Here is a 22,542-nt window from a genome sequence, read left to right on the forward strand (position 1 = left end):
GGACCAGAGGCTTGAGTTGGAATCTCACACCTGTCGCATACCCAACCAACTGTGTGACCTCAGGAAAATCATCTGCCTCTGCTGGGCTACTCTCTACTCTGCAAACAGGACTACAAATGTTGATCATAAAAGGCTACGGCTAAAAGCAGCTTGGGAAACTGATTGTTATGTCTCACGATCAGCACGCAGTCTGTCGCGGTGCCCACTGTCCTGTTATTCAGCAGGTGGGCTTCCGTCTGGGCCTCTGCCTCTACTGCAGCTGGGAGGTTTGTGACGGTAAGTTAAGAGCGATGATTGCTAAGCTCAAATGGCACTTGCATGGCATGACCATTATGGTTTCTGATATTTTTTTTTTCTTTTGGTGGTACTAGGGTTCCTGGAAACACTTCTACCTCCGGGCTACATTCCAGACCTATTTTTTAATATTTTTTTTTGGAAACAGGGTCTCTTAAGCCAGCAAGGCTGGCTTCGAACCTGCGCGATCCTCCTGTCCCTGCCTCCCAAGCGCGGGGATTACAAGTGTGCACCACCATGCCCATCAGCTCCTTATGACAAGCTTGTGATTTAGAAAGAATTTGCAAGGACATCTGGTTCCCCAAGGCAACCCCCCCACACACACTCATCAGTCATGGGAAAAAGGGTAATAAAAGCCTCAGGAATAAGGTCCCCTGTTTCCTCGACACATCATTCTTTAGCCAATGGACATTGCTAGCTCCCCTCCAGGTGTATTCTGCACTCTTGGCCTCCCCCGGCTGGCCTCCACGTTGGCCCACACCTCCCAAGCACACAAGAGAGGCCTGAACTCACTCTTTTGGGGGGTTGACATCCTCAGGTCGGGCTTCAAAGAATCGAAAGACTTCATCACACTGGGAAATGTGGGGAGGCAGCCGAACAAGAGCCTGTGGGAACATAGGAACACAGGACATTAGTTAGGCTGAGTATGGGAACAAGAAAAGCAACAGAGATGAGTAGGCTCAAGGACTGTGCCATGCAAGACAGTCAACCAGCCAGCCAGCCAGCCAACAGACAACCACTCTTCAAAGTAACCAGCAAACCAATGAAATTTCCTATCCATCCATCCATCTATCCATCCATCCATCCATCCAATCAACTTAATATCCAACTAACCATCCAGCTATTCCAACAACTAACCAACCACCCAGTTATTCTACAAACCAATAAGTAAACAAATGATGTCAACTAATCAACCATTCAGCCAATAATTAAATCAACTGTCCAATTAATCAATTCAACAACCAGCCAATGAAGCAAGACAGTGAGGATTGAATGGCAGGTCTCAGGGCTGGTCATTCTTCAGGATCCCTGAAGGAACATCTCCAGCTCCTAGAACAAGTCCAAGCCAGATCCCTTGCCTACCACCGTGAGGGCTTGTCCCACCAGCCACATTCCAGCTGGGATTACAGTTGTGTACCACCACACCTGGCTGCAATTAATTATTTAGTGGCAAGTTTTTTACCCAAGACCACAGGGTGTTGTGCCCGATTCTGATAGGACCGAAGAAGATGGGCTCAGGAAACTGAGTTCCAAAGAATGGAGGAGAATGAACCGCTCAAGGTGAGCCAGAGAGATGGAGCTGGGGCTCCCGGGGCAGGATGAAGGTCTGTGTGGCCCGAGTGTAGAGAAAGGAGAAGGGGTACAGGGCCTTATTAGGCCCAGCTGGGGATGCCCGAGGAACCACGCTGGCTATAGGCAAAGGCTTACTTAGAAGAGTGGGCACGAACCATACACGCTCCACACAGCCAGGGGTGCACAGGAGCCTGGCCTGGCAGGTCCCAAAAGAGGGGCAGGAAGGGAGGGTGAGGGGTTGGCTCCCTGAGCCCCTTCTTCCATTCAGTATGGGGCAAGACAGGAGAGGTTGGGCCAAACAGGAGAGGTTGCTGCCAAAGCAGGACTGGGGATAGGGACGTAGAGCCCAGGGCTGAGCCAAAAAGAGCATGAGAAGAATTTGGGTCTGGAGCCAATGAACATAGGAAGCATGAGAAGCTGCTGAAAGCAGCCAGGTTCCTATGACACACTGGTACCTCCCTAGACCCCTCCTGCGGGCGGACTTCAGATGCAATGCTGTGCTCCAGCAGCTCCTGTGCTAGGCACAGTGGATGGTCACCCCCGGGTTCAGATAAAAAATGGAGGTTCGGGGGCCACGTGCCCGCCCTTAGGCACCCACGGAGGGTGGAAAGACCACACACACCTAAGTTCCACCCTGGCAGAGACTTTAGTCTGTTCTGTCCATTGTCCCCAGAACCTAGGAGAGTGCCTGATACAGACTGAGCCTTCAGTGAGCAGTGTTTAATGCATGAACAAAAAATAAAAGCTGGGCATGGTAGTGCATGCCTGTAATCTCAGTACTTGGGAGGCTGAGAAAGGAGGATCATAGGTTTTGAGGCCAGCCTTAGCAACTTCGTGAGACCCTGTTTCAAAGATAAAAAATAGCCGGGCAGGCATGGTGGTGCACTTGTAATCCCCGCACTTGGGAGGCGGAGATGGGAGGATCGTGCAGGTTCGAAGCCAGCCGCGCTGGCTTAAGAGACCCTGTTTCCAAATAAAAATATAAAATAGGTCTGGGAGTGTAGCCCAGAGGTAGAAGGGTTCCATCCCCAGTACCACCAAAATAAATAAATAAATAAATTAATAATAATAATAAAAATAAAAAATAAAAAAATAGAGCCAGGCACAGTGGCACACGCTTGTAATCCAGTGCTTGGGAGGCAGAGACAGGAAGATTGCACAAGTTCGAAGCCAGCCTCAGCTACTTAGTGAGGCTCTCCACAACTTAGTGAGACCCTGTTTCCAAATAAAATATAAAATAGGTCTGGGAATATAGCCTGGAGGTAGAAAAGCCCCTGGGTTCCACCCCCAGTACCACAAAAATAAATAAGTAAGTAAATAAATAAATTTATAATAAAAAAATAAAGAGCTGGGCGTGGTGGTGCATGCTTGTAATCCCAGCATTTGGAAGGCTGAGACAGGAGGACTGCAGTTCGCAGACAGCCTCAGCTAATACTTAGTGAGACCCTTTGCAACTCAGTGAGACCCTGTTTTGAAATAAAGGATAAAAATAGGGCTGGGGTGTAGCTCAGAGGCAGAATGCCCCTGGGTTCCATCCCCAGTACCGCAATAAATAAATAAATAAATAAATAAATAAATAAATAGAAAAAGGACTAGGGGTATACGTAGTACAGAGGTAGAATACCTTTGAATTCAATTCCAAGTACCAAAAAAAAAAAAAAAGTTTAAATGAATAGGGTGTTGGTGCACAGAGGCCATGATAGTGGAGAATCAGCAACAGAAGTACATTACTGAGGAAGGGGAAGCCCATGGTCCCATCAGATGACTAGCAGAGTCGAGAGGCTTGTGGCCGGCCCCCGCTAAATGTATCTCCCTCTTTTCTATTTCCTGGCTGTTGGAGGGTGTGACAGATTAGAGACACCAGGAAGCCACGAGCTCTGTAAGGCGTGACAGAGGTTGCCATGCTCTTATCTGCTAAGGTCTGGTCTTGCCTGTCTTGCCCCATCTTGCCTGGGCGTGGGTTTGGCATCAAGAGAGCCTCCTGGTAGGATGCCTACTGCTCCATGACAGGCCTGAGTTGTCTGACCAGCTCAGGAATGAAAACACGGGGGGCTGCTGGGGGAGCCCCCCGTGTCCCCTTCACCTATTTATGAAGACACAAATAGGTGAAGGTCAGGCTGGGAGGAACCTGTCTCCAAAGGGTTCAGGTTTTCACTGAACACACGTGCTCTGTCCATTTCCTCCCCCAGGAAGGATAGAGTGGGGAAAATGTGAAGGAGAAACAGAGATGGAGAGAGAGGGAGGGACAGAGAAGATGGTGTGCGGGAGAGAAGAAAGCCACCCTGTGGGGAGCGCAGCTCTGGCGGGAGGGGAGGGAGCGGGGAGGGTGGGGTAGCTGGAGGCCGGGGAGCCATTGGCAGGGGCCGGGCCACTGGGCAGTGGAGGGCAGGTTTCCGCCGGCCTGGAGCCCAGCAGCCGCCCACCCTGCACCCGGAGGCTGCACTGGCGGTGAACAGAGGGGCTCTTCATGCCTTGGAGAGCTGCGTCGGGGCCAGGGGACGCGTGGGCTGTGAGGGCCCCAGACAAAGGGGCCTTTGGGTGGAAGGACCGTGGCATCTTTATTTCACAGAGGACGGCTCCTCCTGATTTCAGGCAGACGGGAGGCTCTCATCCCGCAGTAGCTTCCTTCAGAGCCATTGCCAAGCCCAGTTCTGGCCAAAACCATTTGGCAAGAGAGGTTGGCGCTGGGCGGTGAGTCCCTGGGGCTGTGCCGGCAATGACAGCCAGAGCCGGGGATCCCCCAAGCCCAGCCGTTCTGAGAAGAGCAGGCGGGGGCAGACACATGGGTATTTTTAGGGGTACCACCTCAGGCTTGGGCTCGAGATTCTGCCAATAGATACTGATGGTGTGTGCTGCGTGGTGGGTAAGCCAGCTATGGGTGAGTCCTGGCTGTGTCTTGCTGCCCTATCTGAACTCAGTGTAATGCATTAAAGATGGTACCTGCCTGTTAAGGTTAATTGAGATGAACAGGAAGAGCTCAGTAAATGTTAGACGTAACATTATTGTCATTGTGGTCACTCTTTAGGTGAAAACAGAAATTCACACTAGAAAGAGCACTGGAATGGGAGTTAGGAGACCTTAATTCTATTCCGATTCTGCAGTTGCGGTTACATATTTGCTCTGTGACACTGGGCAGCTCACCTCCCTCTCTGGTTGTTTCTTCCAGGGGTAAATAGACTAATGGAATCCTGTAGACTACATCAGGGGGTAACTGCTTGATGAGGTAATGAGTTCCACGTGCACGTGTGAGGTGGCGTCTTGAAGCTTGCCCCCCCACTCCATTCCTGACCCCCATTCTGGCCTTTAGCATAGCAAAGCGGCTGAGAAGTCCTGCCGGATCCCGGTGTGGGCGAGCCTTGTTTAATAACGACGGCATCCTGGGGACTGACTCATTTAATCATCACGTCAGCTCTAAGAGAAGGGTATGGCTACGATTCAGATTTTGTAGCTTTCTTTTTTAGTTATTTTTATAGTTTTTCTTTTGTGGTACTGGGGGTGATTCAAATTTTACAGAAGTAAAACTCTGAGAGGTTAAGTAATCCCCAAGGCCATAAAGCTAGTAAGTCACATGATTTTGTACCAGGCTTCTGAGTCCAGATCACTGTCTGGTCGGCCATTCTGTGGTCTCAACTTTGCTCCCAGGGATTTGAGTGTGGGTCTGGAATGGCTCCTGGTGCCCCCCCCCCCCGAACACATCTCAGCAAACCCAGCTAGATGTGTCCTGAAGGTCCTGTGCGCAGCCCCATGACCAGGGCTCTCTGTCTAATCAAGCAGTTGAGCTGACAGGGCCTTTCTATGAGGACTCGGACTCAGGTGAGAGCGGAGGGTCCTGAAGGCCCTGGGTTGGAAAAGGGCTGGAAGCAGCAGGGCCTACACCCTCGGGCTTGGGGTGTAGGGGGCGGGAACGCTGCCCTGTGGGGCTGCCGAGGGCACATGGTCCCTGCAGGGTGCTGGCCAAGCTGTCCTCAGTCCCTTCCGGCCCAGCTGTGCTGTGACCCAGGGTGGAGGAAGTGGCTGAGGGCAGGTCTGGAGAAGTGGGGGCACAGGACTGTGGGCAGTGGGTGCCTAGGTCAGGCAGGGGTTGATCAAGAGGTGCCCAAGAGCCATCTGGCTTTACTGTTAGCTAGCCCTGCCAGTGCCCCCACTTTCCTGAACTAGACTGGAGTCTCCAGCTCCTCCCCCAAGCCCACTTTCTCAGCCCCAGCATCAGATGGCGCAGGCTTGGAGGAGGGATAGGGTAGCTGCATGGTGTGTCTCTGAGACCTCTGCTCAGGTACAGGGAGCACCAGCCCGGTGCTTGGAAACACAGTGGCATGGGAGGGGCCCTGGAAGGCTGCTCAGGCCATCACCCTCTGTGAATGCCTCTGGGTTAGGCAAGAGGTAAAGGTCTGAGCTTGGCAAGACAACTGTGGGTATCCTGCTCTGCACAGGACAACAAACATTTCCCTCTTTTTTTTTTTTTGGTGCTGAAGATTGAACCCATAGTTGTTCTACCTCCAAGCTACACCCCCAACCTGTTTTACTTTACTTTTGAAACAGGGTCTTACTAAATTGCTAGGGGCCTCTCTAAGTAGCTGAGGCTGGCCTAGAACCTGTGATCCCCCAGTCTCAGCTGCAGGGGAATAGGGAGAAAGGGAGTACAGCAAAGGGACTAGAGTCTTGCCCAATGGCTTCTCGCCCTCTTGCCACCCCAACCCTTGAGGTGCCTCTGACCTGCCCAGACTGTTCTTCCCATATCACCCCCTGGAAAGCTGGGGACTCATGGAATTTTGCAAATCATAGTATTTCAAATATACATGTCTGCCTATCTGCCTGTCTCTCTCACTCTGTACTGGAGATTGAACCCAGGGCCTTGTACGCACTAGGCAAATGCTCTACCACTGAGCTATAGCCTCAGTCTTTTTTATTTTTGAGACAGGATCTCATTAAGTTGCTGTGGCTAGCCTCAAACTTGCAAACTATCTTGCCCCAGCCTCCCGAGTAGCTGGGATTACAGGTGGGGCCCTCGTGTCCAGCTACAGGTCTCTTTTTGGAGGATCTGGGCAGCCACTCCTTTTGAAATGTCAGTGGTGTCAAAGCTGGGCATGATGTTACCCACCTGTGATCTCAGTTCTTGGGAGGCTGACATGGGAGGATGGCAGGTTCGAAGCCAGTCTCAGCAATTTAGCAAGACCCTGGCTCCAAATAGAAACACATAAAAAACTGGGCTAGGGGTATAGCTATTCCCCTGTGTTCAATCCCCAGGACCAAAAAAGAAAAGAAAAGAAAAAGAAAGAAACATCAGTGGTATCTAATTCTTGGAGGCAGTAGAAGCCATTTCCCTGAGTCTCCCAGAACCCAGGCCTGGAGAACACGCCGCTCTGAGGAAGCCACTCTCCTGTGACCTCGTCCTCTTGTCAGCACACACTGGCCGGACACCCTGGCCAGGCTTCCTGCTTCCTAGAGAAGACAGGAGGATAACAAACCTGGTACCCAAGCAGCTCCTCGTCCGGGAAAGACAGACCTGTAGACGTTACTCTCCCACAGAGGACATGTACGCAGAGCAGCACATGCAGGGCGCCCTCCGGAGGTTGGGGGGCTGGCAGGGGCGGTCTGCTTCTCAGGGATCTGCAGGCATCCATCTCTGAGGGGCCACTGCAGAAGTTGCATGTGTCCCCAGGAAGTAGGCTAGCTCGGGCCAAGGGGCAGAGGCCTGGCTAGCTGCGAATAGCTTTCTCCTGACTGCACTGCAGGGAATGAGGAGAGGCAGGAGCTGAGGCCAGAGCGAGGCCTGGAGCAGCCTACAGAGGCCCAGCTGAGCGTTCGCCCTTCTTGGGGGGAGTGGGCTTCCTCGGAGGACCTTTAAGGAGAAAAGGGACCCAATCAGCTTTCTCCTAGGCTAGAAACACCTTTTCTGGGTCAGCCAGGGAGATGGGGAGAGTCTACTGACGGGTCTCTCTCACTCAAGGAGAGAGCACATCAGAAGCAGGAACGATTAGTCTTGCCATACCGCAGTCTCCCCAGTGGCAGTACTCCTGGCTTGAGCCCATCCTCAGAACAAGGTCCACACAAGAGCACGGCTGTCTACCCAAGGGGAAAGCCCATGATGGGCTGTGGAGGAGAAGTCCCACAGTGGGGTGGAGAACACTTGGCACTTGGATTTGCCACCATGGTGATAGCCTCAGTTTCCAATCTGAGGTGAGACTGGATCCCAATACTTAGGAGGCTGAGACAGGAGAATTGCAGGTTCAAGGTCAGCCTCAGCAACTTAGCAAGACCCTCTTTGGAAATAAAAAATAAAAAGGCTGGGAGTGTAGCTCAGAAGTTGAATGCCCCAGGCTTCAAGCCTGGTACCAAGTGAATCTGGAAGCAGGATACAGAGGCTCTCACCTGTAATTCTATCTACTTGAGAGGCCGATGCTGGAGGATGGCAAGTTCGAGGCTACTCTGGACAACTCAGCAAGACCTTGTCTAAATTAAAAAAAAAAAAATTCTCCAGGCGTGGTGGTGCACGCTTGTAATCCCAATATTTGGGAGGCTGAGAAAGGAGGATCACACATGTTCGAAGTCAGCCTCAGCTACTTAGTGAGGCTCTCAGCAACTTAGTGAAACCCTGTTTCCAAATTAAAAAAAAAAAAAGGTCTGGGAGTATAGCCCAGAGGTAGAAAGGCCCTGGGTTCCATCCCTAGGACCACAAAAATAAATAAATAAGTAAATAAATAAATAAAATAAAAATTCAAAGGGCTAGGAATGTAGGTCAGTGGTAATGCACTCCAGGTTCAATCTCAGTACCAAAATAAATAAATAAATAAATAAATAAATAAATAAATAAATAAATAAATAAATAAAATCAAGCCTGGGAGAAGCAGTAGGAGGGACAATAAGGAGACTTCCAGGACTTCAGTGCTAACTTCTTGGGGCTCAGACTTCCCACCCCCCCACCCCAGCTGATTGTACCCAGTCTTTTATCCCTAAAAGCAAGTGTATTGTGAGCAGAAGAATAATATAAATAAAAATTTAAAAATACTGTTTCAAAATAAAAAAAATAAAATAAAGCTGAGGGTGTAGTTAAGAGGTAGACTGCCTCTGGGTTTAAGCCTCAGCATCAACATATAAAATTAATTAAAATAATTTGTTAGTCTGAGAGCCTCTACTATAGCTCATGCTTATTAGTTAGATGGATGTCTTCAACTGGTGGAAGGCCCCAGAACAATTAAATAGTAACCACACAACTGTGCTGCCCATTAAATTAATTTCTAGAGTTAAAGAAATGCCTTTGGAACCTCTCTTGATAGACATCTGGCCCTTTTGTGCCACATAAAACAATCACCCGCTGGCACTTGGTAAGTTTTCCATGATGTTCAACCAATCTGTTCCATATACATTTAAGATGAACACTGAGATGGGCTGTGAAACCACTGTTGCAGGGCAGACTGGCTAGGTGGTGAGGGCAGGGAGCCCGGAGTCTGGGGAGGTCCACTGCGTGGTCAGACTTTCCACCTCTGAGTGGTCCATACGCAGAGCCAGGCTCACAATTTCGGGTACATTTGAAGCCCTACCACATCCCAGATTCTAATCCCACATTGTCTAGCTGGTCCAAGGAAGCGCTAGCTGGCAAGCAGAGCTGGAGAGACAGGGGACTGTAAGTATGCCCTGCAGAGGCCCTGTGCAGTGTGCATCCAAGGACAGGGAAGGGCTGGTCACCAGGGCAACGGCTGTAGTAGGCAGGGATGCTCAGTGGTCAGAGACTGGGCCATCCGGTGGCAGAGTTGTGGAATGCCACACTGGAGGGTGGTGACCGTGGACCATTGCTGGCTCATGCACACTGACTGCTCCAAAGTCAGTGGGCTTCTCAGACAATCAGACCACAGATGCCGGGTCCCTGGTTCAGCAGAATTAAAGGTCAGTCTGCGCTGTCCCCACACTGTCTCATTCTCGGACTAAATTCCTGCCTATGAGATGGCTGTCTTCTTGGCAAGCCCCTGACACGGCTCCTGGTCTGACTCAGAGCAGTTCCCAACTGTGCTAATCAGGTCAGGAGGCCCCTCCTCCCAGACCCCACTTGCATGGTTCCCCCAGACACCAGCAGCACACTGGGGCCCCATAGCCTCCCTGAGTCAGAGGTCCTGTTCAAAGCCTGATCCCAGGAGATAAGATGCTATCGGTTTCCTCCTCTGGTTGATCCAGGAGACACAGCCTAACTGCAGATGCCTTAGGCGCCCACTCAGGGAGGCCCAGCCTGACCTGAGCCATAAATCCCAGCTGGAACAGGCTTCCTCCACCCTCTGCCTCCTCCTCCATTAGCTTTACCCATTAATTTAACTTCTTGGGAATGGAATAAAGAGAAATAAAAGCTCAGGCTGCAGCCATCAATTAACTAGAAATGGTGAATGCTCTTCAAAGAGAAAAGTTAATATTGATCAGAAAAAGAGGGAAGCTAGCTGGGTGGAATTCACCTTTGGGGCATCCTCTTAGGACCAGGCAGATCACGTGGCCCAAGTCTAATCTGCACCAGAGTGAAGCTTTCGTTTATTATATGGAGATTAGCCAGGTGAGGTGATGCACACCTGTAATCCTAGTACTTGGGAAGCTGAGATAGGAGCATCATCGGTTTGAGACCAGCCTCAGCAAGTAGTAAGACTCTCAGCAACCTAGTGAAGATAGCTTTAAAATAAAAAATAAAAAGGGCTATTTCAAAAAAATAAAAATAAAAGGGCTGACAGTAGAGCTTGGAGGTAGATTGATCCTGGGTTCATTCTCCAGTACTGCAAAAAATAAAATAAAATTAAGCCAGGTATGGTGGCACACACTTGTAATTCCAGTATTTGGGAAGCTGAGACAGGAGGATCACAGGTTCGCCGCCAACCTCAGCAACTTGTGAGGCCCTCTGAAACATAGTGAGACCCTGTTTCAAAATAAATAGAGCTAGCTGGGCGTGGTGGCACACGCTTGTAATCCCAGCATTCGGGAGGCTGAGACTGGAGGATAGCGGTTCACGGACAGCCTCAGCTATTTAGTGAGGCTCTCTGCAACTCAATGAGACCCTGTTTCAAAATAAAGAAAAAAAAATCAGGCAGGGTGTGTAGCTCAGAGGTCGAATGCCTCTGGGTTCCATCCCCAGACCCGTAAAAATAAATAAATAAATAGAGCTGGGGGTATAGCTCAGAGATAAATGCCCCTGAGTTCAATCTCCAGTACCAAAAAAAATTAAATTAAATTTAAAAATTATATGGGAAGTCAGACATGGTGGCGCGCGCTTGTAATCCCAACACTTGGGAGGCTGACACAGGAGGATCGCGCAGGTTCGAAGCCAGCCTCAGCTACTAGGTGAGGCTCTCAGCAACTTAGTGAGACCCTGTTTCCAAATAAAATATAAAATAGGTCTGGGAGTATAGCCTGGAGGTAGAAAGCCTCTGGGTTCCACCCCCAGTTCCACACACACACACACACACACACACACACACACACACACAAAATTATATGGGAGGATTTGTCTTCCTAGATGGAATGCTGGTTAATAAATTTAGCAACTTGGTTTTTATTTAAACATTTTTATTGCTACGCATAATGACTCAGAATTACAAAATGTTAGAGTAGAAAGGGACCTTGCAGGAAACATCTCTGTAAGGACAGAGTGCGTCAGGAATCACAGAACACCCTGATGTACACTCTCTCACTCAACCCTGTGAGACAGTTGTCTCTGTCTCCATTTTTCATATGAGGAGACCGGAGCCCAGCAGGGTAAAGCGACCTGTGCAAGGTCACCCAGGAGTAAGTGGGATTCGACGCCAGCTCTTCTCACTCCGACACACATTTGGGACAAAATGTGGCACCGTTGTCTTTCTGGGATCCCTAAGTCAGACTCCACAGTCAGCTTCATTTAACTACAAAATTCTATTTCTAGCAAAGCTAGTGGTATGCAGGAGCAGCGTAAAATGATTTAATGCTTTGCTTTTTTATTAGGTTGTTTTTATTTGTGTTTGTACTTTTTAATCCGCTTTTATTTTATTATTCACAGTACTAGGACCTGGGCCAGGGCCTGCGCATGCTACCACAGAGCTTCATCCCGGACCTTGGATTTGTTTTCAATAAACCTTTTTTTATTTGCTTGTTTATTGAATACAATGTGTGTGCCTTGTAATAACAAAATCATCTTCTGAATGTGTCCTCTGAGCCAGACACCAAGCCAGTGCCTGGTGCGTGTCAGTTCATTCCATCCCCATGATCACCCTTGGAAGGACCGTTCTCCCTCCTGTACAGACGTGGAAGCTGAGGCTCAGGGAAGTTAAGTGACTTGCCTAAGTTCGCGAAGCTAGTCAGGGGGTGGGCCATTCAGAGGCCACGTGTCAAACCCCACGTGTAGCCCCTACTGGTCCTAGGCTCTGAGCAAAGCTGGACAAATGGGCTGTGGTTCGTGACATCGCTGTCTCTCTCCTTTCTGTTCTCAATAAACCTTTTTATTTACTTGTTTATTGAATACAGTGCTTGTGCCTTGTAATAATAATAAAATAATCTTCTGAATGCTTCTTCTGAGCCATTGTATTGGCTGTTGGGATGTGTGTGTGTGTGTGTGTGTGTGTGTGCGCGCGCGCAGAGAGAGAGAGACCACATGCACACTCATCTACATCTATAAAGATATGTATATGAACATTTGCATCTATCAAGACTTATATGAATAAACAAATGTGTATCCCAGATGCCACCACACTCAAAGCTGATTCCAACAACAACCCAAAAAGAATTCAAAGACACAGATCTCCCATGTCCAGCAAAATACCACACACAAAAGCCCTTTAGCAAGTCTTCTAACTTAGCTCCCAAGCTGGCGCAAGTGATATAAAACAGCATTTTGTAAATACGGACAAGTTCCAAAAGGAGCAGAGGCTTAGCTGTGAACCCGAGGTCTGGTGTCCCGGGGATCACCCCTGCCTGAGGAGCACCCACTTCCACCCTGCTGCCCAGGAAACGCCAGGCCTCAGGAGGGGTTTGCGCAGACAGACCCCCAGGCAGCAGGCCTGCCTCTACCAGACGCTCTTACCCGGCAGTACTCGTCGATGGGCTTCAGTCTCTTCACGGCCACGTCACGAATGTGGCTTCTCCGGAAGAGGATCTTGCCTGGAAGACAGATGCCGGTGAGTCGGTGGTTCTGGCTAAAGCTGCCATAGGGATCCTCTCGTCCCCCACCCCCCTTGGCTTCTTGTCTCAGCTGGCCACCACGCGCTATCACCTCTGCCCACTGTCAGGGAAGTAATAAAAGAGTGGTCACCTCTCCTGGGGGGCAGGAGGCGCTTAAGACTGAGGGCCCATGGCCTCTGCCTGGAGGCTGCCATCTTGGGCTTCTATGAACGACTTGGCCAGGTCACCTTCTCTGGGTCTAATGGCAGGATCAATGCCCAACGTGGGTGTGGTTCTTAAGTGACCTCACAAATAAACACAAAGGGTGGCCCAACCCACACACTATGTTTTGTTTTCAGGCCCATCCCTCCTTGAGAAGTCAGCATTCATTTCTGCCAGCTGGGCAGGAATTCCTATTCTTAGTTTAGGTGGGTGGCTATTTCCAGGGTGGCCACGAGCCAATGCCAAGGGATCATGACTGGCCTGGCCTGGCAGTTCCCCGGCTTCTCGTACACACGGCCTCCAGCCATCCTGGCTGCTGCCAGCCAGCCCGGTGCCACCCTCTACAGGTATGGGCATGGCTTCTGGCAACGTCAGCCCCTCCAACCTTTCCAGCAGGTCCTTCCACCCTGGCCACATTCAGTCATGACAAATATATCGGTGCATACTCCTTGTCCAGCCTGTTAAATTTAGAATCTGAACCCACTGGTCTGATGTTCAAGGTCTGACACCACTGACTTCTGTGCCCAGTGACCGCCAATGTTTAAGGTCAATGCTCCTTTTCAGAGGGCCCTTATGGATTGGTTGAGTTTCCCCTTTCCAGAACATTCACAACATGTCTGTTTCTATGGCCCTGGCCACACTGTGTTGTGCCAGATAGCAATGACAACCCATTGAGGGGCCAGGGAGCCCAGTACAGGACCAAAGTGCGCACCTAGAGCAACAACATGACTCTGCGGTCACAGCCACACGACCGTCCTCTAGGGAACCAGCCCTTGTGAGCTAGCCACACCCACTGGCCCCCAGGGTGAGCTGGGAAGCAACTCAGTCAACCTGAGTTACAGTGATTGGCTCAGGGACTGGCAGGGATCTGATCTGGGCCAATGAGAGTAAACCCTGAGACTTCTTTCTCCCACTGTTGCTAGGCCAGCTGGATTAAAGCCTGGCGCCTCTAGTGGGCACTTTTATTATTGCCTGAGAAGAAAATGGAATGAGATAAAGGAATGTATGGAGCACAAGGTAAGTGCTCCATAAATAACTGCGGTGTGTGTGTGTGTGTGTGTGTGTGTGTGTGTGTGTGTGTGTGTGGCCTCCCAAGTACTGGGATTACAGGCATGAGCCACCACGCCCAGCTAATAACTGCTGCTTGAACGATTGAAAACGACAGGAAAGCAGAGCCACATGATGACAAGAGACAGACTCCTTGGACATCATTTCAGCAGCTGGACATAGCTGTTCCTGAACATAGGAGCAGCTGGGTACTTTTCACTCTTTCTTATTTAAACTCAGAGATGGAGTTTCATCACTTTTTAAAGCTGTCTTAACTAGATCATTTCTACTGCATGTGAGTAAATATGTAGACTGCATGTTAATTCACTCGAGCTTCCTCTGACAAAGTCCAAGAGAAGCACTAAGAAAGGCCACTGCCTTGGTTTAGGTTGTTTCCCCTGAAGAAGCCCAGAAACAATATGTTTTTGTTTTTGTGGTACTAGGGAGTGTGCCCAGGGTCTCTCTACCAGATAGCTATATCCCCAGACTTTTTACTATTTTTTTTTTTTTTTTTTGTACTGGAGATTGAACCCAGGGGCATTCTACCTCTGAGCTACAACCCCAGCTAATTTTATTTTTTGTTTTGTCTTGCTAGGTGGCTGAGAATCTCACTACTTGCTGAAGCTCCTCTCAAACCTGCGATCTTCCTGTTTCAGCCTCCAAATACTGAGATTACAGGCGGGTGCCACCACGTCTGGCTGAACTTTTTGTTTTTTATTTTGAGTCAGGTTCTTTCTCAGTTGCCAACGCTGGTTTTGAACTTGTAATTGTTAAGTTGGGTCCTGCACTCATGTGACTTTGTGTCACATGACCTCTGCAGGGCAAGGAAGGGGCTGAAACCCCCGCGAGAATTGGGCATTCCCGCGAGTAAACCCCCATCTCGCGAGATGCATGCCTTTAAAAGGAGAGCCCGCGTCCTCTAGCTTCGGACAGGCGCGCGGGCCCCACGGTGCCTTGCCCTGATCCCCGGGAGAGCCGTGCCATTAAAACTTTACATGCCATGTGTACCGGACCTCTCTCGTGTTTTTCACACTCCGCCGTACTCACTTATTTTTATTTTACTCGCATTTAATTTTTTATTTTACTTATCAGTAATCCCCCTGTCTCAGCTTCCTGAGTGTCTGGGATTACGTGTGGGCTACCATGCTCAGCTAGAACAAGGTTTTGAATCTAAGTCATTTATGTGGTAGGTGATCTCAGGAAACATCATTAGGGGTGAGAGGAGAGAGGAGAGGGAAGAAAGAGTTGTCAAGAGCTACTTTCCTTGGGCAGCTGGAGTGCAGTCCTGTTGGGGAACTCCAGGCAGGCCTTGGGGGCACCAACTCCCTGCTGGTCACTGAGGTGCGCTTCTGGCTCCCAGGGAGCCAGAATGTTCCTATAAGCAGCCTTTGGCAGGCAGAAGGAGTGGAGGGTCCTGGGGGGAGGGGTATGAAAACAGCTGCTGAAGCCTCAATGTCCCGGTCACCACAGTGCTGTCACAAGCCCTGCCCAGGTCAGACACCGGAACGCCTAAGCTTCGCATGCTGTGACCCGCCTCCTGCTTACACCTCTTGCCTTTCCACACACAGTAGGCTGCTCAGGTGCGCCTGGCGCATCTGCTTTCCTCCCTGAGTCTTCTTTCCAAGCTCTCTTTCCTCCTGTATCCTCCCGAGTCAGAGCGTGGGCCCTCCCCTGCAGACAGACACTGTGCAGATGCCCCACGTCACCCCGAGAGCACGGCCCTGTGCTCCCGTGGAGATAAAGGTGACTCTCCAGACACTGGACACGGCCGCTCGTCTGGGGGACGATGTCACAGTTGTGGAATTCCTTGCCTTTGCCTCCTACCCTTTTTTGGCTGCAGGTCACTTTGCTGCTTGCATGCCACAGGAGTATCTGGGTGCAGCTGTGGGGATGCTGTGTGAGAACAAACGTGTGGTAGGAGGAGACCTGCTTGCAGGCAAAATGGTGGTGGCCCAGGCCTGCAGTTCTGGGCCACGCACCTGGGCCAGCTGTCCATGAGGAGCTGGAGGTGACCCAGACCCGGAGACACCAGTGGCCAAGAGGTATCTAGCAGGACCTTCAAGTACCGTGTGAGGACCAGAGAAGAAACAATCGGGAGGCCCATCAACCTGATGGAGCCCTCGTCCTCTGAAAATGGAGCCCTGCTCTTTCTCATCTGTTGGAGGATGAAGAGAGGAGAGGGAGATGGGGAGACATGCTGGGTCCCCTCTCTGCAAGGTTGGTCACACCTCTGGCTGAGCCCTGGACCCCAAAGATGTAGATGTTGTTCCTGATCAGTGGCAGGTATAAAACTAGTTTATAAAGGTAAAAATGGTACTCCTGGAGTCCCAGTACTTGGGAGGCTGAGACCGGAGAATCGCAGGTTCGAGGCTGGCCCCAGTAAATTCATGAGGCCCTCGGAAACTTAGTGAGACCATTTTTCAAAATAAATAAACTAATATAAATAAAGAGGGCTGGGGATGTAGCTTGGAGGTGAAATGCTCTTAGGTTCAATATCAGTTCCAAAAAAAAAAAAAAAAATTGGTGAAGGAACACTCAGGCCTCACAGGGAGGGATGGGAGTGCCGGTGGGAGGCGGGAGCTCTGCCTGTCTCCTCCGCACACTGGCCTGCAAGCACAGGACCCCACTTGCTTCTCCTGCTCACTCCCTGCAAACAAAGCCACCAGCCATCAGCCAATTCCTCCCAGCCCCTCTACAAGGCTCACAGGTCTGCTGCTGCAAGGTCAGAGGAGGACTCCTGTCGGCATTTTAAGATCCCAGCGGGACGCCCTGGCCCCTTGCCACTGAAATCCTGACATGAGCAAGGCTTTCTTCTCTTGGGGCTTTGGCACAGTCAGCTCGAGGGGCTGAGGGAGGAGAGGCCTGGAGGGATTCCATGAGTCTAAACCGCACTCTGGAAGCCGAGCCGGTGACCGTAGTAAAAGGGAGAGAAAAAGAAGGAGGAGGAAAATCCCCATTAAGGAAGCGGCGACCACAGGCAGTAAAGGCCCCTCATAAACGTAATTCAGCCCTGTACGGCGGGCTTGGCTCCCGCCAGCCTTCAAAGCTGCCCCAGAAACCGGGCAGGCATCATGGGCAGAGTACCCACGGCCTGGCGCAGTGGACTCAACTCTCTCCTGAAAGTGGAGAAGAAACCCGTGGAGCTTGGTGGGCATCAAGTGGGGCTCCCCTTCCTGCCCCTCCGGCCGGGCCGGGAAGGTGCCACCTGTGAGGAGTGGGGCTGAGGGAGGGTCCTGCTGCATGACCCTGCCTGGTACTAGGCCCATTTTGTCCAGGAGGAGATGGCAGCTCAGAAAGGTCAGAGGGCCTGTCCAAGGCCACACGGCTATTAAGGAGGGAAGTTTGGATTTCGCTTGGGGGTTCTGAGCCTGGAGAGCAAGGGTGGAAGTGTTGGCAAGGACCATGAAGGGGCTTCAGGGCAGGGACTCCAGATTTTACCCTGTGTGTGAGGGGAGATGAGAGCAGTTGCCCCCAGGCCAACCAAGGCCTCCCTGTGAAAGGTGCTATGGGCGGGCCTTCTTCCATGGGAGGCAGGGAGCCAGGGCCTGCAAGAAACAGTGGGGACAGCGCTGCTGGCAGGGAGGCCATTCCCAGCCTTGGCGAGTTCCGCAGCAACCTCCTGGAACCAGGTGCATATCCTACAAGGACCCTGGCACCCAGGTGTACAGGGGAATCACTCCTGGCTGCAGGGTTGAGGACCAGGGCTGGCCTCAAGACCTCTTTTGTTCTGAACAGGCTGATCTACTCCGAGCAGCCTCTCCTCTTCCAGATACATGGTGTTAGCCAGTCATGGTGGCTCACACCCGTAGTCCCAGCTACTTGGGAAGTGGAGGCAGGAGGATCGCTTGAGCCCAGGAGTTCAAGGCCAGCCTGAGCAACATTCCACTAACACAGTGAGACATTGCCTCAACAAAGAAATGCCAGATGTGGTGGCATAGGCCTGTAATCCCAGGGCTTGGGAGACTGAGGTGAGGGATGGCGAGGGGGGAGAGGAGAGAGAGAGAGAGAGAGAGAGAGAGGGAAGAGAAAAGAAGATATGGCAGTACATGCCTGTAATCACAGTAATTGATCAGCTAAGACAGGAGGATCACATGTTCGAGGCCAGCCTCAGCAGCCTGTCTGTTTCAAAAGGAAAAGTAAAAAGAACTGGGAGTATAGCTTGGAGGTAGCTTGCTCCTGGGTTCAATCACTAATATAAAGAAAAAAAGAAAAGAAAAGGAAGGAAGGACAAAAGATGTGTCTATGTGTACATGAATAATTCCTCTACCTTTTCTACCACCCTGAATGCTATTTATTATTCAAAGATATCCATTCATCCATCTATCCATCCAGCACTATCTGGGTGAAGGCCTGCTGTGTTGGGCTTATAGACAGAAAGACAGACAAAAGTCTCCTCATCAGGTGGTTACATGCTGGTAGGGGGGAGGGTGCGCACTGAGGAAGACAGTACGCACTTCCTATCTCGTGAGCGGTCTGGTTACTTTTTTTTCCCCCAGTGCTGGGGATGGAACTCGGGGGCATTCTACCTCCGAGCTATACCCCAGCATTATTTTTTATTCTTAATTTGAAACAGGGTCTCACTGAGTTGCAGAGGGCCTCACTAAGTAGCTGCGGCTGTCCGCAAACCGCGATCCTCCTGTCTCAGCCTCCCGAATGCTGGGCTTACAACCGGCTGTGGTCTGGTTACCTGTACGTGCCTCCCCAACCTCCACAAAGGCAGATGGGCCTATGCATTGTCACCAGGAGACTCTGATTAGTACATCTAGTTCTGCCACTTCCTATATTGTGTGACATGAGACAAGTCAAAGCCTATTTGAATCTCAATTTCCTCAAACTGCAAAATGGGGACCATTATGTCTAATGCAAAGGATTCCTGTGAGCAGTCAGGGAAGAGTGTATAAATGCATTTAACACAGAGCCCAGCGCATAATAAATGTGGACCAAAGGGGCACGCCTTAGCTAATGATTCCGGGTCAAGGAGGCGGGGTGCGATAAGTACTTATGCCCTGGCCCTATGTCTCCTTTCTGCCCTGTGGAATCCAAGCATTGTGCTTCCCACACACCCACTCTATCTACCTGGCTTCTCCTAGGACAGAGGATGCCCACCCTGCTTCTCCCTCCCCATCAATACCCCCATCCTCCTGCCCAGCTCGCATCCCTCCTCTGCTCCCCACAGGCAGAGACGATGACACCTCACCCACCCCGGGGCAGCCACAGTAATTCACACAGGTGAGCGTCCCTCTCCGGCTCCCCTCCCTCACACATTGGGGAAACAGAAATTGCCAAAGTCCATTGGGTTTCACCAGGGATGGAAAGAACTGCCACCACGGCACACTGACAGCGCGTACCAGTGCATCTAGAGGGAGAAATGAACCCTCAGATTCTGCTCTGGAGTTCCCACACTCAGCACAAGAGCCAGCCTTATGGGGACAAATCTTCCTTTTTTCTTTTTTTCTTGTGTGTGTGATACGAGGGATTGAGCCCAGGGGCATTCTACCTCTGAGCTACACCCCCGGCCATTTTTATTTTGAAACAGGGTCTCGCTATTGCTGACGTTAGTCTCAAACCTTGGATCCTCCTGTCTCAGCCTCCCAAGTACTGGATTATAGACATGCACCACTGTGCAGAGATAGGGAACACATCTTTCTTTCAGCAAGAGCTGAGGGCCTGGGGAGCACTGGCCCTGCACACTAGTCTGATTCTAGGAAGGTTATATGTAAACTAAGATCAGTCGGGTGTAGTGGCGTATGCTTGTAATCCCAGGACTTGGGAGGCCGAGACAGGAGGATCACGGGTTCACGGCCAGCCTCAGCTACTTAATGAGGCCCTCCGCAACGTAGTAAGACTGTGTTTCAAAATAAGTAGCTCGGAGGTAGAATGCCCCTAGGTTCAACCCCCAGTTTTGCAATAAATAAATAAATAAAGCTGAGCTCTAGGACCATCTAGCTCGAGGCCGCAGGATCCGAGTGTGGACTGCAGGCTTTCGGGGCAGGCTGAGATACCTCTGTGTCCTGGGCACTCTGTCCCCCCTGAGCACCAGCATCCCATACATCAAAGGGGCTGCAGGGCTGGGGATGGATAGAACCAGCACGGGGGTGCAGGGCTGGGCGAGGCCAGGTCTCAGAGCCAGCCAACAGCCCTGGGTCCTTGGGTGATGTGTCTCTCAGATCTCAGCCTTTCCTCTGGCCTCACTTCCAACCTACTTTGTACCCAGCAGCCAGAATAATTTTCAGAAAACGTAACCCTTGCTCAAAGCTTTCAGCTGCTACCCGAGGTACCGAGATAAACTCTGGACCCCTTTTGGTGGCCTGTGCAGCTGAGAGGATCTGGTGCATTCCCCCCACCGCCGCCAATTCACGTCCCAGCCTCCACCCCTTCCTGGGCCCCCACCAGATGCACCCCACTCTCCCACCTCAGCCTGTGAGCGCCACTCCCTCCCCAGAACCCTGTCCTGTGGCCCTTTGCATGCCTAATGCCTTCCAGCCTCAGATCACGTGGTAAATGTTACCTTGCAGAGGAGGCTTTGGCAGGGCACTCGAACCCAGGAGGCCTCTCCTGCTCTCCCAGGCCTGGACTGAGTCCATATCAGAGTTTACCATATCAGAGTTGTTCTTTTTTTGGGACAGAACAATAGCATCCTGCAGGTAGTGGCCCTCACTATGCTTCCCTGAGGCCCAGCACAAAGACCTGGTATATAGCAGGCAGCCAGTGTGTACAGAATGGGTCAATGAGACACTCTCTCTCTAATCCCAGTACTTGGAGGCTGAGACAGGAGGATCGCAGGTTTGAGGTCAGCCTCAGAACTTAGTGAGATCCTGTTTCACAAAAAAAGAAAAAAAAAAAAGAGAGAAAGCAAGCAAGCAGGCTAGGGAGGAGGGTGTAGCTCAGTGGTAGAGCACCTCTGGGTTCCATCCCTAATACCACAAAACAAAACAACAAAAAATATAGGCCATCGGGATACGATGGCATGCCTATAATCCTAGTACTTGGGAAGCTGAGACAACAGGATTTCAGGTTCAATGCCAGCTTCAGCATTTGAGTGAAACCCTCTTTCAGAATAAAAAATAAAGGTCGGGCATGGTGGCACACACTTGTAATCCCAGTACTGGGGAAGTTGAGACAGGAGGATCACAGGTTTGAGGACAGCCTCAGTAAGAAGTGAGCCTCTCATCAACTCTGCGAGAGCCTGTTTCAAAGTAAAAATAAAATAGGGCTGGGGGTGTCCCTCGGAGGTAGAATGCCCCTGAGTTCCATCCCCAGTACCACACACAAAAAAATAAAACATAAAAAGGGGTTAGGATGGTAACTCAGAGGTAAAGAGTCCCTGGGTTCAACCTCTAGTACCACCAAAAAAAGAAAAAAGAAAGAAGTATGAGCTGTTACTTACACACACACACACACACACACACACACACACATACCCTAAGGGTATGTAGCTTACCCCTGTACCAGGGGCAGCCGCCCAGGCAGGGCTGGGGCTACCTCAAGGGGTGGGTTCATGGACCAGGACCCAGACAGAGCGGGGCCAGGGAGCATGGTTAGCAAGGCTGCCCTCAGGCCAGCCGTCCTGCTCTGTGGCGAGGCTGTGGTGGGTGTGGAGGGCAGTGGCTCAGCACCCTCTGGAGAGAGACCGGGAATAAAGGGCCCATTGAGCCTGAGCAGCCTCGGCCCCTCCTGCCCCCGCAGGGAGCTGCCCTCAGGAAAGGGACGGTGGGGTGCTGGGCCAGCTCCTGGCAGCCTCTCCCTGTGCATGGCCCGTGCTGGTGGAGTGGGGGGTCAGAGCTCAAGGTTTTGAGGGCTCAGAAAGAGGCACAGACTTCTGGGTGAAAGAGGCCTCGGGGCTGGCAGATGGCAGCCCTGGTCCTGCGTGATGGCCCCAGAGGGGCCCGCTCACTTCTGGTGCTCAGGAGCAGAGGAAAATCCCCAGTAGGCAGGGTTTACTGGAAAAAGGCTCTGCAACCACAGGCTTGGCCACGCCACCCAGGGGGAGTCGGCCCAGCTCTCCGGGGATGGACACTGTCCCCCAAAGCCTGCTTGTCTTGAGCTTTGGCTCTGTAGGCAGAGCTGAGCCCAGACAGTGAACTGTGTTTAGCATCCTCACACCAACGTTCTCTGTGCCCCCCCCCCCCCAGGAGCCATGGTGGCACGGAGAAGACAGGGCAAGCGCTGGGCTCTTGGTCTGCGCCGAGCGCTGTGCCATGAACTCTAAATTCATTACGTTATTTGATCGTCATAACAACCCATGCTCTAGCTCCTGGTACTGTTGCCATCTCCATTTCACAGATGGGTAAAACAAAGATCATAAATCTAACTGGGCACAGTGGCACATGCCTGTCATCCCAGTACTTGGGAGGCTGAGATAGGAGGATTGCAGATGGAGCCCAGACTCAGCCAATTAGCAGGACTCTCAGCAACCTAGTGAGACCCTGTTTTAAAAACAAGGGCTGGGGATGTAGCTAGGAGGTAGAATGCTCCTGGGTTCAACTGCTAGTAACTAGCATGCGCACACATGCACACACACACACACACACACACACACACACACACACACGGCTGAGTGACCTGACCAAGCTCACACAGCAAATAAGTGGC

At 51.2% G+C, this 22,542-nt stretch overlaps 1 protein-coding gene across 3 annotated transcripts in view; it reads right to left on the reverse strand.

The window, feature by feature from the left end:
• The window catches only part of SH3PXD2A (SH3 and PX domains 2A), a gene marked incomplete at both ends in the record, with an annotated part of 227,134 nt that overhangs the window by 106,369 nt on the left and 98,223 nt on the right, over window positions 1-22,542 (reverse strand). For all 3 annotated transcript variants that reach the window (XM_080694608.1, XM_080694609.1, XM_080694607.1), the window contains 2 exons: window positions 808-899; window positions 12,605-12,681. In XM_080694608.1, the coding sequence (XP_080550734.1) occupies window positions 808-899; window positions 12,605-12,681 (169 nt within the window). The remainder of the gene's footprint in view (window positions 1-807; window positions 900-12,604; window positions 12,682-22,542) is intronic.

The sequence above is a fragment of the Muscardinus avellanarius genome, assembly GCF_963383645.1.
Source record: "Muscardinus avellanarius genome assembly, chromosome: 4".
NCBI lineage: Eukaryota > Metazoa > Chordata > Mammalia > Rodentia > Gliridae > Muscardinus > Muscardinus avellanarius.